General features: G+C 40.9%; 2 protein-coding genes and 1 long non-coding RNA gene across 5 annotated transcripts; all 3 read right to left on the bottom strand.

Annotated features, from left to right (window-relative positions):
* Positions 1-15: 15 nt before the first annotated feature.
* Positions 16-710, bottom strand: LOC115046643 (uncharacterized). The gene is made up of 3 exons (XR_003840939.1): positions 550-710; positions 256-386; positions 16-136 (listed from the first exon to the last, which is right to left on the bottom strand). It is a non-coding gene; the product is annotated as an uncharacterized LOC115046643 (long non-coding RNA).
* A 1852-nt stretch (positions 711-2562) lies between these two features.
* On the bottom strand, positions 2563-11995 carry tktb (transketolase b). Of its 3 annotated transcripts, none has more exons than XM_029507173.1 (14): positions 11719-11995; positions 9632-9749; positions 9412-9525; positions 9178-9275; positions 8346-8588; positions 7946-8073; positions 6319-6515; positions 5223-5387; positions 4672-4828; positions 4457-4587; positions 4276-4359; positions 4018-4114; positions 3716-3835; positions 2563-3437 (listed from the first exon to the last, which is right to left on the bottom strand). In XM_029507173.1, exons 1-14 carry the CDS (start codon positions 11823-11825, stop codon positions 3265-3267), a joined length of 1932 nt encoding a protein of 643 aa, XP_029363033.1. In that variant the 5' UTR covers positions 11826-11995; the 3' UTR covers positions 2563-3264. The 3 variants fall into 3 exon arrangements, with proteins under 3 accessions (XP_029363033.1, XP_029363034.1, XP_029363035.1); XM_029507174.1 differs by having other exon boundaries at positions 8346-8537; positions 11719-11994; XM_029507175.1 differs by lacking the exon at positions 9412-9525 and having other exon boundaries at positions 8346-8537; positions 11719-11994.
* Positions 11996-12732: 737 nt separating this feature from the next.
* Positions 12733-15284, bottom strand: lrrc23 (leucine rich repeat containing 23). The gene is made up of 7 exons (XM_029505733.1): positions 14384-15284; positions 14182-14302; positions 13948-14089; positions 13531-13661; positions 13301-13437; positions 12975-13179; positions 12733-12883 (listed from the first exon to the last, which is right to left on the bottom strand). The coding sequence occupies exons 1-7, from the start codon at positions 14566-14568 to the stop codon at positions 12851-12853; spliced, it is 954 nt and encodes a 317-aa protein (XP_029361593.1). The 5' UTR covers positions 14569-15284; the 3' UTR covers positions 12733-12850.
* Between the last annotated feature and the right edge of the window lie 34 nt (positions 15285-15318).

Raw genomic sequence — 15318 nt, 5'->3', positions numbered from 1 at the left:
CCTCCTGTGCCATTACTTCATCCATCAGCCTCCTCTTCTCAGCATGAAGTTCCTTCAGTACAGACATGAGAGTGCTGGATCCATCAGCTCCTTTCCCACGCTTCCCCCAGCCCATCAGGGGTTGCCCCAGCCCTGCCTACAATGAGCAGGAAAATGCCGACCTTGTAAACCAACATGAGTCGGACCACTGTACACAAACCCATGAGCGAAAAACATTATGATTCACACTGTGGATTTCGGTTTGTATGGTCATACTATTCTGTACGCAGCGGCCTCCACTGAAGCTTCTCTCCTCCCTCTATTGTGATCCAGCTTTTGGTCATTAGCTCTTTGCTGCCCCATCTCCTCTTCTGCCTCCATTTGGAGATGCTCATTCTTTCTCTCTTCTTTCGAGTTGACAGAACGAAAACAGAAAAGAAATTTTAAAAAGAACTGAAGACCCAAACAAAAAACTTTTTTTTTTCTTTCTGGTGTATGAGTTGAATAATTCTTAGTTATTAAAGCATTCTTGTCATAAAAAGCTGCATGAAGACAAAAAGAAAAGCTTACCTGCAGGAAGGGTTGAACTTGAAAGATAGGTGTCTGATGCTGCATCAGTTCCTGGTGGAAGACTTGCTGCCATTTCTAGATCAGGTGCCTCAAAAGAAGTTCCAAAGTATGGATCCATGTCATACCACAAGTTGAGGCTTACTCCTGATGAAACTGTGCCACTCAGACAAATGAACATGATCCACGTCCTCGGTGTCTGCATGGTTGAATGTGAATTCAGTTCAAGCTATTTCTGTTGGGAAAAAACATCCGAACCCTTTGGAAGACAATCCCCAAAATGTGAAAATTATTATGCCAAATTAAAGTTTGCATAAGACGACAAGCCCCAAGAAAATCCTAGAATTTCAAATATGAACACTAGGAGTAAGAGCGAACTTTCTCTGTTGTGAGTCAGCCTAAATCGGATCTAAAATGTATTGCACATAACCCTTTCTCAAGAGTGAAAGCACAAATGAAGAAAAGACAAGAGTATACAGAGGAATACTTACAAGGGAGAGAAGTAAAAAAAAATGTCTAACACTGTTAATAAGGGGCCTTGTTCACCATTCCATGAAACACAGTCCCGCCCTGCTCCTCCTTGTCTCCTCTTCCTTTCATAAGTGTCTGCTAACACCACGGTTTGTGGAGAGACAGGAGCAAGAAACAGGCAGGCAGCAAAAATACAGAAACTGGAAAACAGTGTTTCATGTACATGTGATAGATTTTAGGTAAGCATTCTCAAGTGGTTTGATACATCTGATTGGCTGTCAGTTCAGTGTTTTGTTTTTTTTTGTTGTGTGTTCTGTGTGAAGAAGTATGCTGATCTGGACCTTTTCCAAGAAGAGACAGGAATGGTAGACAGTTGGGTCAACCTTGTTTGGCAAAGCTCCACTAGCGTGTACATATGAAACAAACATGACCTCTGAGAAGTGCACAATGAGGACATCTTGACGTTCTCTACATATATTCTGTACACACACTATCAGTTCACGCCAAGCAGGTGCCACTGGCTGAATATTGAGCCAAACGGGGATTTTCACTGTAGGCTGTAACCTGCTCACAGCTCCTCTTTACTCAGAAACCAAACACACAGCAAATCTGTTCAAAAACATTCATTAAAAATATATATATATCCATATCTATCTAGACAGATAGCGAGATCTTATCCCAGAAAACCAACACCTGAGTAGCAAGATTCATTTGTAGTCCTAAAAATACAAATTTTACAGAAAAATATAAAAATTCATACATTAAGCAATTGGCCAGATTGGGTTTCATTTGAAACTGCAGACCAGCTGATGACACAGACACAGACTACAGCAGAGGCCAGACATATTCCAAATGGCACATTGGATTTAACACTAAACACTGAGTTCCTAACATGACCTTCCAAGGTAAATATTGATGCTGTCCAAAGACTATTCATTTAAATCTTGACAGGAGCACACAGTAATCCACTGACCACATTCAACCCTTTCCTCAACTTTAGCCAGACAAACTGGATTAAGAATTTCCATTGCACTTACAAGCCTACCATAGGCAATGGTCTTAAGATACAATGCATTTCCTTTCCTCCAAACATCGTTCATGTAGCTATTGTACTTTTTCTGGCATTTCACCACAACTTTACTGGCTTGTTTTCTCACTCAGAATAAACTTAGCTTAGCGTCAGACAACTGCCAGGTTTTCTAACATTGGTCACATGTAGCAAACACTCAAGTTAAGTTTAAATGTCTACGACGACAGTAACAGCTGAGACATAACATTGCTTTGAGTTAAACACCAGTAGTTTGTCAACACATGGATGCTAAGGAGGTATCTTCAGCCTGTTCATTTGATTTATTAATATGCTGCAACGAATCAACCAAAAACAAACAGAATCTTTAACCTGTTGACGGCACAATGATAGAAAAACCACCAGGATAAAACGCCACATGATGCAGCAGTCAAGACATTTCCTTAAAAAGCAGAAAGGTGCAAAATGTTAGAACAGTGAGACTTTGTCAAGGCTTACAAAAACAAACAGGAGACAAATGGCAAAGTCAATTCTTTAATTATTTTTAATTGAGCACATCACAGCAACAATAGCACAACAGGTGACCTGCAACGGCAGTAACACTGTGCTGCCCATGAGGACGGGGATCATGAGAGAGAACTGGTCAGACTTCACACTTCCTGGTCTTTATAGAACAGTTCTCTACCCACTTAATCGTTTAAGACTGACTGAATGCAAACTACAAACAATCTAGTATGTTAGGATTAGGACAAACTGTAACAGTGCAGGGCTTAGTTGGAAGAAAATATAGTTGTGAACTGACATTTCACAAACAGCTGGAATGATGACAGGTTGGTGGTCTGACTGGACTTTCAGAGCCAACTGTTAACATACCACATTTACAGTATTGAGTGGTGCTTTTATCTGAGCCACCAATTAAGAACGAGATCCAAAAATTCAAGAGAGGAATGTCATCGCAGGAGGAATGAATAGTATCTGGGAGAAGGATACCAGAAAGTGTGTACAGGTAGGAACATTGCACTCCTTTTCTCCATCTCTCTCCAGCTGTGATAGTGATAAGGTGAGCTCACTGCACTCAGGACAAAACCACAAGATGGAACTAAAGCACAGCAAAGTTAAACTGGCCTTCAGGTGAAGCTTCCAGATGTGGAAGCAGTTGAATTAGGCAGAAAGATGGTTGAGAATCAACAGAGCATCAAGTGGGAGATTAGCGAGAGTTCTTAGTTTGCAAAGGTCTGGCGCACAGCATTAACAATGTGCTTGGCACTGATGCCAAAGATATCAAGCAGCTCTTGGGGCTTTCCGCTGCGGGGAACACCAGACACTGCCAGTCGGTTCACAGTGATGCCGGGCTCTGTGCCCACTGCTGACAGCACAGCTTCACCGAGACCACCTGAACAGAGGACAGTCCACTGAATCAATACATCCTGGTGATACATAATACTTTGTCACAGCCACAAAGTAGCAAACACCCCTTTCAAATTACTAAAATGACATGATCACATCTTATGGAAAAAGGTACTCTTAAAAAAAATAAATAAAATAAAGACAAATCTGAAGAGCCCATCTACCTACAGCACTTAAAGCAAGCAAATTCTGAGACATCTTTGGAACATAATTCAAAGAATCCTGCAACAGCATGTGCAATAACAACAACAACACAAAACCTACCCTCCTTGTAGTGATCCTCCACAGTGATGATCTGTCCTCCTGTGGCTCTTGCACTGGCCAGAATGGTTGCAGCATCCAGGGGTTTGATGGTGAATGGGTCAATCACTCTGATGTTCTTTCCTGGAGGAAAGCAACAGCAATTGATTGATTTAAATATGTTTACTATGCAATGCCAGGAGACAGAGTGCCTGATGACTTCATATACTGGTGCAACAAGCCCTCAAAATTCATCTAGGGTGGTTGAGATCCAGTATGGGCCTCAAACTACAACATCTATCCACTAGAGGGCAATGTAAACTTACCTTCCCCAGCTAAAATATCAGCTGCAGCCAGGGCCTCGTGCAGAGTAACACCAGCTCCAATCACAGTAACCTGATCATTGTCAGACTTGCGCACCACCTGAGGAAGTTGAGACATTTATAGTTAGTTCTTCTAGTGTTCAATCTCATCTTCTTTTGTCACCAATAGGTAACACACAAGGTAATATTTAAACCCAAGGGTTAGGGTTAGGGGGGGGAGAAAAAAAAAAAAAAGAACTGTCTTGTTCTCTCGTTCATCACCTTGGCTACGCCAACTTCAAACTTCTCATCTGGGGAGTAGATGACTGCAGTATCTGGTCTGCTGGTACGGATGAAACAGATACCCTGAGAGAGCATGAAAATCAGCAATAAATTATGGGGATTGTTGCTCTTCTGTCAACAACTTGTCAGACAGGTCTTACCCTTAGATAAGAATACCAACCTTTGTATTGGCTGCTAACTCAACAGCCCTCTCTGTGCTCACTGCATCACTGGGGTAAAACACAGTACAGGTTGGGATGGCACGGAACATGGCCAAGTCCTCCAGGGCCATCTGGGAGGGACCATCCTCACCTGAAGGGTAATTACTAGTCAGTGACTACTCTGTTCTCAACTTTGTGCAATAGAAAACGAGTGGTGCTTCATAACAAAGCTTACCAATGGAGACTCCACAGTGGGACCCCACTAGGTTCACATTTGTCTGGGAGATGGCCCCCATACGGATCTGGTCATAAGCTCTTGACAGGAAAGCAGAAAATGTGCTTGCAAAAGCAACCGTGCGGTTACGGGTGGCACAGCCAATGGCCACGCCAACCTGCAGCAGAGACCATTGCAAACTGGGTTAGTCATATATGTGGTCTTATATGTGGATGCTCACGTAAAGTGGTCCCAAGTGACGAGCAGTAGTTAGAGGTTGGGATTATTAGGTTTGAGAATGTATAGTAACAGATTAGTTCAGTCTGGCGTGTAAATCCTCATAAGTTCCGACACTGTTTACCAACATAGTTTGTTCCAGAGGTGAATGTTTGACCTCTGTACATATGGACTGTTAGAATGTCAATTTGCAAGAAATCCATGTAAATCAATGTGCATATTTCAATTACCAGAGTCATCAGTTCCATGTTAGCTAACCGTTAAAATGGCAACTGTAGCAATAGAAGCATCAAGAGCATTAAAAAATAAATAAAGAAATAAATAACATCATGTACCATATTCTGTTCAGCGATGAAACACTCAATGTAGCGATCCGGGAAGGCCTTCTTGAAAGTCTCTGAGAAGGTTGAGTTTTTGGTATCTCCATCAAGAGCCACTACTCTCTGGCTTGCCTGGCCCAACTTAGCCAGCGCCAAACCATATGCACGCCTTGTTGCCATCTGACAGGACAAAGGAAATGGATGTGAGCAATTGTTAATATTCATTCATCCATCTGGGAGGACGGGGAGAGCATGCAAACTCCACACAAAAAGGGCCCAGGCCTGGGAATCAAACCTGCAACCTTCTTTATGAGTTAAAAGCAGAACAATAATCTACATGTAGGTCACAAAGTTATTTCAGGTCATGTATCTGTTAAGTAAGGCCCCCACCCATTAAGCCAATAAGAGACCTGGCTGCTGAAACACTGCTATCAGTGACCTTTACCCAACTGACATGCCCATCACTGATGATATGTCATGTGTACCTCTGATCCAACTAAGGCCCAATCCCAATGTTCACCCTACTCACTACCCCTTCACCCTCGAAAGCAAACCACAAGGGTTAGGGCTTTGTAATCTTCCCTAGGAAACGCCACTTGCTACGTCACTGCGTAATTTATGTTCAGGCAAGCAAGCGACTGTGTAGTCCCTGCTGCAACATGGAGGCTACAGTTCATGTAAATTTCAATTGTTATTTTATTTTCATATGCAACCTCCTCACCATGTTCATAATCTGTCTACCAATGTAAACTTCGACAATTTAAAAAAAAAATAATAATAATAAATAAATATATAATAATAATAATAAAATAAAATTTTAAAAAAAGGAAGAAGAGAGTCTACGGTTGCGATTGGTTTTTTAGCATTCATCATGCTTCGGGTGATAAATAAACCAAGAAGTACACAGAGAAGAATACACCATCGACATCTGTTGTCTCTTGTGAATTTTGTGGTTTTTCTTCTGTACATCTAGATCCAAAGCCCCTACCTCTACATGAAAAAAGGAATTCAAACATCACTACCCTCATAGGAACGCACAAAATGTAGGGGTCGGGCTAAAAAGTAGGGGTGGGGGGGGTATTGGGACTGGGCCTAAGAAAAGCAAAAGTACCTTGTCTCCCTTCTTGTAGGCTGGGGGTGAGGGCAAGGAGATGATGCTAAGGTCGGCTGGTGCAACATCTTCTGCAGGCAGTTCAGGGCACAGGGTCTTGTTGGGGACCTGGATCTGAGCTTGCAGGTCATTCAGGAGGTCATTAACTCGGTCCTTAGGGATGGGCTTTCCATGCCAGTTATCAAGATCCTCAATATCTACAGCCAAGCGATGAAAAAGTCAATAAAATTCATAGAATCCATGAGAAGTAAATATACCCCATATAAAACCTCTTGCTGTTGCCTCTTGGAAAAAAAAATAAGTTTGCTGAATGCTGATTTTTAAATTGTAATCCAATTACTAGCACTGCATCTTGAATCTGTTTCCCCTTTTATAATTTCTCAAGAGCAAACAGGAATTTATTCTCAAATCTTAAGATGTTTGTTCAATGCAATTTATGTCTTTTGACACAAAATAACATTGACTACTTAAGTCTATTGTCATTAGCTATTGCCATTGAACTGCGATCTGATGCCCATATTGCAGGCACAATGCAGAAATAACATGGGACTGAGAGCGTTGCTTTAAATGGATGCTCTCTTTTCATTTGATTCTAACTTTCCCACCTCTGTTCCTCCTATACTAGCCATGCTTCAGTTGTTTAGCTTGATATCAGGATACAAACTCCTTGGTTATTCCTTGTTACAAAATGAACATGCTCGAATGCACATCTCTTTTCCATAGATGTTTTTCTGCAAAGTGGACTGTATTATTCTGGAGTTGGCAGATCTAGTTTATGCATTCTAGGAACCTTCGTATTCCATACAAAGACCTAACCAGCCTGCATGTTGCTGCCCAACTTTAGATTTTATAATTGGCCTTACAATCCAAGAATTTTTAAATCCTGGCTCTCATGCATGGCATAACATGGAAGCTAAACCTGCCTCATTTAGGACTTTGCTACACTCTCCTATCCATTCCTACAGATACTAGGAATTTAACTGTTAAAACAACTTAGAATCTGGGTTTAGCTCAAGTAGTACTTAAGCATACAGGCTTTTTCTACCTAAGCTCCACTAGATGCCAAACATGATTTTTGACTCTTTCCTTGACAGATAGTGTCTTTTAAAAAGGTGGGAAAAAGGCTTAGCATCAACATCAACATTTTTCAGTCTCAGCCAAAGCAACACAGGTCTGTAGCCTGACGCATAACATGTATCCCATGTTCCCAGAAGAATCACAGGCATCATTTTCACATATTCATTTTCTCCACTTATTAAAAACCTTGGTTCTGCTGGTACATTCCAGACAACATGGAGTCAATTTTTCCCCTCAATTTATTCACCAAATATCCCAGCCTGATGTACTTTTGTTATTGGTTTGCAGTGGTACTACTAGTTTGTTTAGTGTAGTTTAACTGCTACTATACAAATTTATTATCTAGTAGGAACACTACTGTTTGCTGACTGTCACATTTTGATAAAAGGAAAGTTTGTTTCACATGTACATTTAAATTTGTACCTATTTTATATAGTTTTTGTAACGAACTGGTGGCACAACTGTGTAAAACTCAAAAGTAAAAAATAAATTACTCCAACAACAGAAAAAAATGGAAGGGAAAACAAACAAACAAAAAAAAAACACTTACTTTTGAGACCTTTGCCCTTAAATGTCTTGGCGACTATGCATGTGGGTTTGCCTTTAACCTGCTGAGCCTGCCAGAATGCTTTACACAGCTCCTCCACATCATGTCCATCAACAACATATGTGTTCCACCTACGCAAGAATGGGCCATTAGTGACAGCATGCTACACATAAATATAAACTCAAGACAAAAGGCTGTGACCCTGGGGGTGGGGGGGTAGTCACAGCTTCAATGTATTAAATCAGCACAGAGCAGCAGAAACTGAAAAGAAAAAAAAGGGCAGAATGAAATTCTGATTATCCAAATGCAAAGTCTAAAATTGATACTCTGTGCTGCAATATTAAGGTTGGTTAATACCACATAAGTGAGAGTGGATGAGTGAAAAATTCGAGTTGATACTCACCCAAATGCTTCGCAGCGTTTGCGGTAGGTCTCCATGTCGTGTTTCAAGGGTGCTGCCTCACTCTGACCAAGGCGATTGACATCTAGGATGGCCACCAGGTTGTCCAGCTGGTAGTAGGAAGCAAAGGCCATGGCCTCCCACACTGAGCCTTCTGAACACTCACCATCACCCAGCATGCAGTAAACTCGGTAACTATAACAAGAGAGGGGAAATGGGCAAATGATGAAATTAGCTTTCCCCTTGCTTCACTTATAGTCAGAAATAAGCTGCTGTTCCAAGTCACAAGCCTCCAAATAGATAATAGATTTTTGCCAAATAAATGTATGTGGTGCTTGACAGCTATTAACTAAGATGTCATGTCACCTAATTGTTAGCAGTATTAAAAGAAGCGAGGAACTTTTGAGAGCAGTCTTGACACCTTTTGACTTCTTTCCACCTTCTTGCCAGGTAGTAATTTCACATAATTAAAACTACACTACTACTACAGATTTATCCAATTAACAGATTATTGTGCATCACAAACCCCTGAAGCAAAGCAGCTCCTCACTTTCGACTTCACACTCTTGTTAAACAATGCCTTTATTGCAACAATGCCAAGTCAAAACATTTATCCCATTTTACCCTAAAATTTAACTGCAGTATAGAGAATTTCAGCCCTAAAGTAATCTACCTTACAAGAAATGGGTGATAAAAATGGATACTCTTACGTATGCTGAAAACTAAAAACAGAGCAAAGATGATCAAAGATCATCATATGCGTTTCATAATAAAATCAGGAATAATGCAAGAATTTTAACCTCTTCATTTTCTAAAATTCCTGATACATACTGACCTAGCTTTGTCAAAGTTTTTGCCAGTGTAGGCCATCCCACAGGCAGCCCCAAGACCTTGTCCAAGAGAGCCTGTTGCCACATCAACAAAAGCCAGTTTCTGGCAAAGGAGGAGGAGATAAGAGAAATTATAAAGGATATACAGGACCACAATGGGTATGTCATTCTTTCTATTCTCCAAGGAAACATCAATATTAAAAAAAAAGAAAAAAAAGAATTCAGGACTGCTGACTTACTGGTGTGGGATGCCCCTCCAGGTCACAGTCAATCTTGCGCAAGTCAAGCAGATCAGACTCTTTCACAAATCCTGCCTCTGCCCAGGCAGCATACAAGACAGGTGCAGCATGACCCTAGAGGCAAAGCAGAAAAAAAGATCTTTATGAGATACCCATGTTAACCAGACCAATGTACTCTGACCATGGGAAGAAAGTCACTATTAAACAAAAGTATTCCAACCTTTGAGAGTACAAAGCGATCATTGCACTGGTTGCGAGGATCATCTGCTTTGTAGCGCATGGTGTGGAAAAACAGCACAGACATGAGCTCTGCTGCACTGCAACATGACGTGGGGTGACTGAGAAGACAAAATTTAGAGGAAGCCTGTTAAAAGATTACAATTGATTCCACCATAAAAGACGTAAACAATTCCCACTCCATTCATGCACATGCATGTCAAGGATCAATACACTTTCGTTTCACCTGTTAGAAGTCACCTGTTTGTCAAGGATACTTCAAATAAATATTCCAGTGGTGCTTAATGCAAACTTTCAAACATTAAATTTGACTTTTGAAAACAACCCTTTAAAGATTAGAAATATCATTCATGTCAATGGATTGTTAATTTGTAATATGGTCACCTCAGCTATAAAGCCACACTTCAGAACTCCAATCTATTTAAAAAGTATATCAAAATTTGCAAACTTGTGAAACTGTTAGTTGCTGCATGACAGTGGCCCAAGGACTGCAATCAACATGTTTAGAAATGCCACATTACTCAACAGCATCTCAGTTCCCTTGTGTTGGTCAAGTTACAAATAGCATCATTTAAAAACATGCTGGAACACACAGCGTTATATACAAAACATACATTACGGTAACTGTTAAATGTCATAAAGGGGAGAAAAAAAAAAAAAGTTGCTGTTCCTTTTACCGCTTGGCTGTTTCTTGAGAGACAACCTGCTGGGAAATAAACAACACATAGATCATAACACAAGTAATCAGGTAGTCTAAGCGTGATCTTCACTAGCAGTCAAATGATCAACACGTTTTTACTGCAATGTGTGAAAACTGACATTTTATTAAAAAGGGAGACAGCAGTATTAGAACATTTTTAGACAGTGCTCACAAGCCAGAGGATTCTTATGCCACTTTCCTCAAGTGGTATAGGAAAGGAGATGGCAGGGGAATTTAAAAAAAAAAAAAAAAAAAAAACCTGGTTCGTCAACAAACTGCTTGTTTCTTTATCCCACAGTTGTTTCCCAGGCTGGTTATACCAGACTGGATTCCTTGGTGGCTAGTAATGTAGACAATAGGCTCTTCCATGATACATGGAACAGTGATTCACAGCCATTGTGTATATAACTATCTAAAAAAGGTGAAGCAAAGGGTGTTTTCATTAAACAGAAGCCTAACTGTACTGGTGGTAGCTGCTAACTTAGCAGCCAAAAGCCATCATTTTATTTTAAAGACATTCATATTTTTATTTTTTTTTTCGGGGGGGGGGGGGGATGTTGCAGATTTACTTTTTGATAAATAGGTCTAATACTAATTCTAATAAAATGCTATAAAAGCGGAGTGGCAATAACATCTACTTCCTTGAAGCCATTAGGCTGCACCCTACAACAAGGAAACTAATCTCATTCCTGAAGCAACCTATATTATTACAGTTGAGGAAGATGTCGTTTTGAAATCGAGCTTCTGGGAATGAGACAATCGTTATGAAACAACACCCCAATATTTGACTGGTTTCCTTGAGGCAGTTTTAGTGGGCTTGCGTTTCATTGAATGATTCTGGCTTTTGAGGTTGCGGCTGTAACTTTTACCACGAGATTCACCCATTCATACGATCATGTGATATATTGGCAGCTAACAGAGAGCAGTCCGGTGCTAACAGCAGATCAATCCTGTGACTTTTGCTCTAACTGTACACTTAAGACAGAAACTATTGCAGCTATCGATGCTGCCATTAGTTTTTTTTATTATTTTTTTTAACTCGGCCTATAAAACGGAGCACAGTCCACTAGCTGCTAGCGGCATGCTAAGCTTAGCTTGGACTACAGAGAAAGGCACACTCAACTTACTAAAACTCTAAACATGAACAAAACTGGATTAAAACAAAAAACAAAAACAAAACTATTTCCTGCTAGCTGTCATCCGGAGCAACGCTGTCCGCCGCGTGTGGACAAACCTGCAGCACGTGCAGCCAGGCCGCGCGCCTTTCTTTTTTTTTTACAGTAACGTCACAACAAACGCGCCCTCATTCGTTCGTAGTTTTCTTATAGACATATATGCACACTGACGCATTTCACTTGAAAACAACTTACCCGGAGTTAGAGGCGCACGTCGCGTTGATGGAGTGGATCCGCAGCTTGTTGGCGATGTCTTTCAGCCCCTGTAGGGTCTTTTCGTCGGGTTTGTGGTAGTTGGACATGGTGTCTGGAATCTGCCTTCGTAGTCGTGTACGGTTGAGGAGTTACTTTTCGTTTTTTGGAGTCCTCGCAGTCGCTTTCCCGGTGCCGGAGGTTTATCGCTGCGCCACGCCGCTGCTCGGTCGCTAGCTGCCCGGTGCAAGTACAACGAAGAGGGGGTGGTGCGGCGGCCGGAGCTGGGACTTATGGCTGCTGTGACAGCCACTCCCACCTAATCCAATCATTGGAGGAAGAGTAGTGGCGCAAGTGTCTCTTTCCCCTCAGCTAATGAGACGTGCAGATCAGTTTATATATATATATAAACTGTTATATATTTTTCTGTTTATATATATATATAATGCTTTCAAAATTATTTTAAAATTTCGTAAGTAAAACCAGGAAAGCGTTCTCTATCAAAGCATGGGCTATATATAAACTATATACGTACATATAAGCTACATATAAACACAAATCACGTGTATTCTAAACAGCTGTCACTTAGTGGAGATCTGGGGATCATTACATGACTTTGTTGAGGAATGCCAGAAATTCCGCCCATCAATATGAAAGCTTAATCAGACGTGAGATCTTATCAGTGAATACAGTTCACTAGTAAGACACCTTCCACACTGTGGACTGGAAATGCCACTTGTTCTTGTCGCGTCCCTTTAAAGCTGCAATTGGACGGCTGCCAATAAGGAAATGCTGCCGGATTTTGCCCTCTCATCCTTACTCAGGGAAACAACAGTTAGGAAATATAACAAGTACTAAATTATTTCTTGTTTGGTAGCCACTGAGCTATTTTGTAACTCCAACTGATTCTGCATTTGCACATATCAATGGACGCAGTATAGTTAAAATTGTATTCCTGAATAAGTATATTTTATTTTTATTATGACACAAGCTTAATGTATTAATGTATGTATGCAGCATACAAGTTGTTTTGTGATGACTTTTCACACTGAAAATACAATCACAGTTTCCTACTAGTCTTTACAGGAAAGTCAAGGAAGTCAATCACTTCCTCGTTTTGGGCATCAGTGCAAATCTATGGCTCATGAATTTCCCCTTCTTTAAGTTCCTGAAATGAAGCACATACAATCAGAAAGCTGGAAGAGAAGCATTTTGTTTGACCATGCTTCTGATAGAAATGCAACACTTTTGAGCTTTACCTTAATCCTTTCCTTGGCCTCAGTCCTCTCCTCTGGGGAGACATTATCTTTGTCCATTCGCTCCAGATGTGGTACAAGAGTCAGTACACTTAGCCGGTAGTCTGTTGTTTCCACCAGTGGGTTCTCAGAAAGGATCAAAGCACGCAGACTGTTTGACACAAGTCCAAGTTGTTGTAGGGCATTCTCATCTGAGAGTGAATTACCTCTAAAGGAGAGCAAAAATATTTTGGACAGCTAAAACAAGGGTTCACATTTTATTTGGTGTATTACTGAAATGAGAATCATGCACTCCAATCTGATCTGTTTGCTGTGATACACCTGTTTACCTGAGATTGAGGTACCGGAGACATTTCATGTTCGGTGTGAGACCATCCAGAGACTCTAACCTGTTGTCTCGAAGGTGAAGGGTGGTGAGACGCTCCAACTTCTCCAAACCCTCCAGACGCTCGATCACATTTTGGGCCTTGATAGACAGCAAAAATTGGTCAAAGCAGACTGTTCTCTTGTTATTATATGGGTGCTAATGCTATTAACCAAAGTATAGTCGTTTTGTTACTAGATATAATCGTTGCAGGTTGGGAAGGTTGATGCCGTCAGTGGTATTCAAGTGATTTCCTCTCAGTTCCAGTGTCACCAGGTTGGACAAACAGTTACTCTGAAGACCTTTCAATGTCCTAATACTGTTACCTGCCAATGAGGTTTCAAAACATCACGTCAAAGCCCTTCCAAAAATATATATTACAATTTATTGTTTATGCTTCCACCCACTCCTTTGAACACAAAAAGGATGTCTATTGTTTATTGTAATATTGTTTCTTGTATTAATGCACTGCAATTTGTTTGAAATAAACAGTACATACATACAATACTATTGTTATAACTTCTCATTTCATTTCATATCATATAAGCATTAACTATTTATGGTAAATTATTCCTTTCCTAATGGACTGACATTGAAGACAGAAAAACCAACCTGTAAGATTTAAGCTCTCTAAAGCGGGCCCAACTAAGCCATCTAGGACCGTCAGCTGGTTTGCTGACATACTCAGCCACTGCAGGTAGGTCAACTCGGCAAAAGGTTGCCCTTTGAAGCTTGTCACAGTATTATTGTCAACCTGCAATAGAAGGGGTGCATTCAAGATTCATTAGCAGTAAGAGTTAATGATCCTGACAGGCCATTTCTAAATGAATTTAGAGAGCTCCTTGCCTTCAACCAAAGCAGTTGGGTCAAAGATGCCAGAGGAGAGAGATCAGTAAGGTTGTTCTTGGACAGGTCCAGAAAGCGAACATGAATAAATCTGCTGATTGCAGATATATCATTCAGTCCTCTGAGAAGTGCAGATGAAACATTTGAATGAAGTGAGAGGAGATTTAGGAGGATACCTTGGACTTCAAGTAGGCCCACTTACTTCTGTTTTAGGTCCAGTTTGACAAATGCATGTCCCAACCCATTTCCAGTTTTACACAGTAACGAGAGCCCCTGACTAATAGTTTCTTGGGTCAAATGGGTAACCTGTACCTGTGGAGCACAAAGAGGGAATTGAGGTGTCAAAGAAATCCCAGTTTCGTTGGTTGTTGGTGTTTGTGTATGCATAAGGCCAGAGTTAGATCTTACTGTGAATGGATATTATTTAAATTGACCTATTTACCCTGGAGCCCTATGAGGGATGAACATGAAAAGAGAGGGAAGTCTGGGAACCAATCCAGGCTAAAGTGATCATCTTCATATTTGGAAAGAGGCCCATGATTTTTAAAGGCTAAACAGAACTTTGAAAAACATTGTTTTTCCATTTAAATCATTAACACAATGTGGTATGATGCCGTACAGTTAATCGACAGGGCAAACATAATTAGTAGTACACAGTTCAGTGCACATTTCTTCACAAGTTGTCAAAGCAAAACCTAATTCACAAGGTACCTTGTCGTTCTCTCCGACCTCGTCATGATTGACATCTTCATCCACCTCGGACATCTTCGTCAGTTTGGGCTAAAACATCTGCTGGGTCACCGCAGCTAACAAACTGCTAGCTAACTGACTACACGGGCTGCGTAGCTGTCAGAGTAGCTTGTCATTCTGCGACTTTGCAAATATTATGACACAAAAACGTGGCAGATTATCGATCTTAACGCGTTAATGGTAACGGAGGAGAGCTCTGCAGTTATTAGTTTGACAGCCCGGAACCACGAGCCCAGGGCCGTGTTTACTGTTGTTGCCATGGAAACTCGCCAAGGCCCGTTAGCAGCAGAGGGTGGAAACAGACCTGAAGGGTTTCTGCGGGTCAGGCTGTTGCATAAAGAGAGACTTATGCTATATTCCTCTTTTTTTTTTCCAAACCACCGACTT

This window comes from Echeneis naucrates, chromosome 7 (genome assembly GCF_900963305.1).
Source record: "Echeneis naucrates chromosome 7, fEcheNa1.1, whole genome shotgun sequence".
Taxonomy (NCBI): domain Eukaryota; kingdom Metazoa; phylum Chordata; class Actinopteri; order Carangiformes; family Echeneidae; genus Echeneis; species Echeneis naucrates.
Note: the sequence above shows the minus strand (reverse complement) of the source record. Positions and strands in the feature narration are given on the sequence as shown.

Excerpts from the sequence above, each read along its gene's own strand:
- tktb (XM_029507173.1), bottom strand. The coding sequence starts at position 11,825 with ATGTCCAACTACCACAAACCCGACGAAAAGACCCTACAGGGGCTGAAA. Across the intron at positions 8,074-8,345 it reads AAACGCTGCGAAGCATTTGG|GTGGAACACATATGTTGTTG; the intron begins GTGAGTATCAAC and ends ATTCTTGCGTAG. Across the intron at positions 4,360-4,456 it reads AGTTAGCAGCCAATACAAAG|GGTATCTGTTTCATCCGTAC; the intron begins GTTGGTATTCTT and ends ATGCTCTCTCAG.
- lrrc23 (XM_029505733.1), bottom strand. The coding sequence starts at position 14,568 with ATGCATACACAAACACCAACAACCAACGAAACTGGGATTTCTTTGACA. Across the intron at positions 13,438-13,530 it reads ACCTGCAACGATTATATCTA|GCCCAAAATGTGATCGAGCG; the intron begins GTAACAAAACGA and ends CTGTCTATCAAG. Across the intron at positions 13,180-13,300 it reads CTCCGGTACCTCAATCTCAG|AGGTAATTCACTCTCAGATG; the intron begins GTAAACAGGTGT and ends GCTCTCCTTTAG.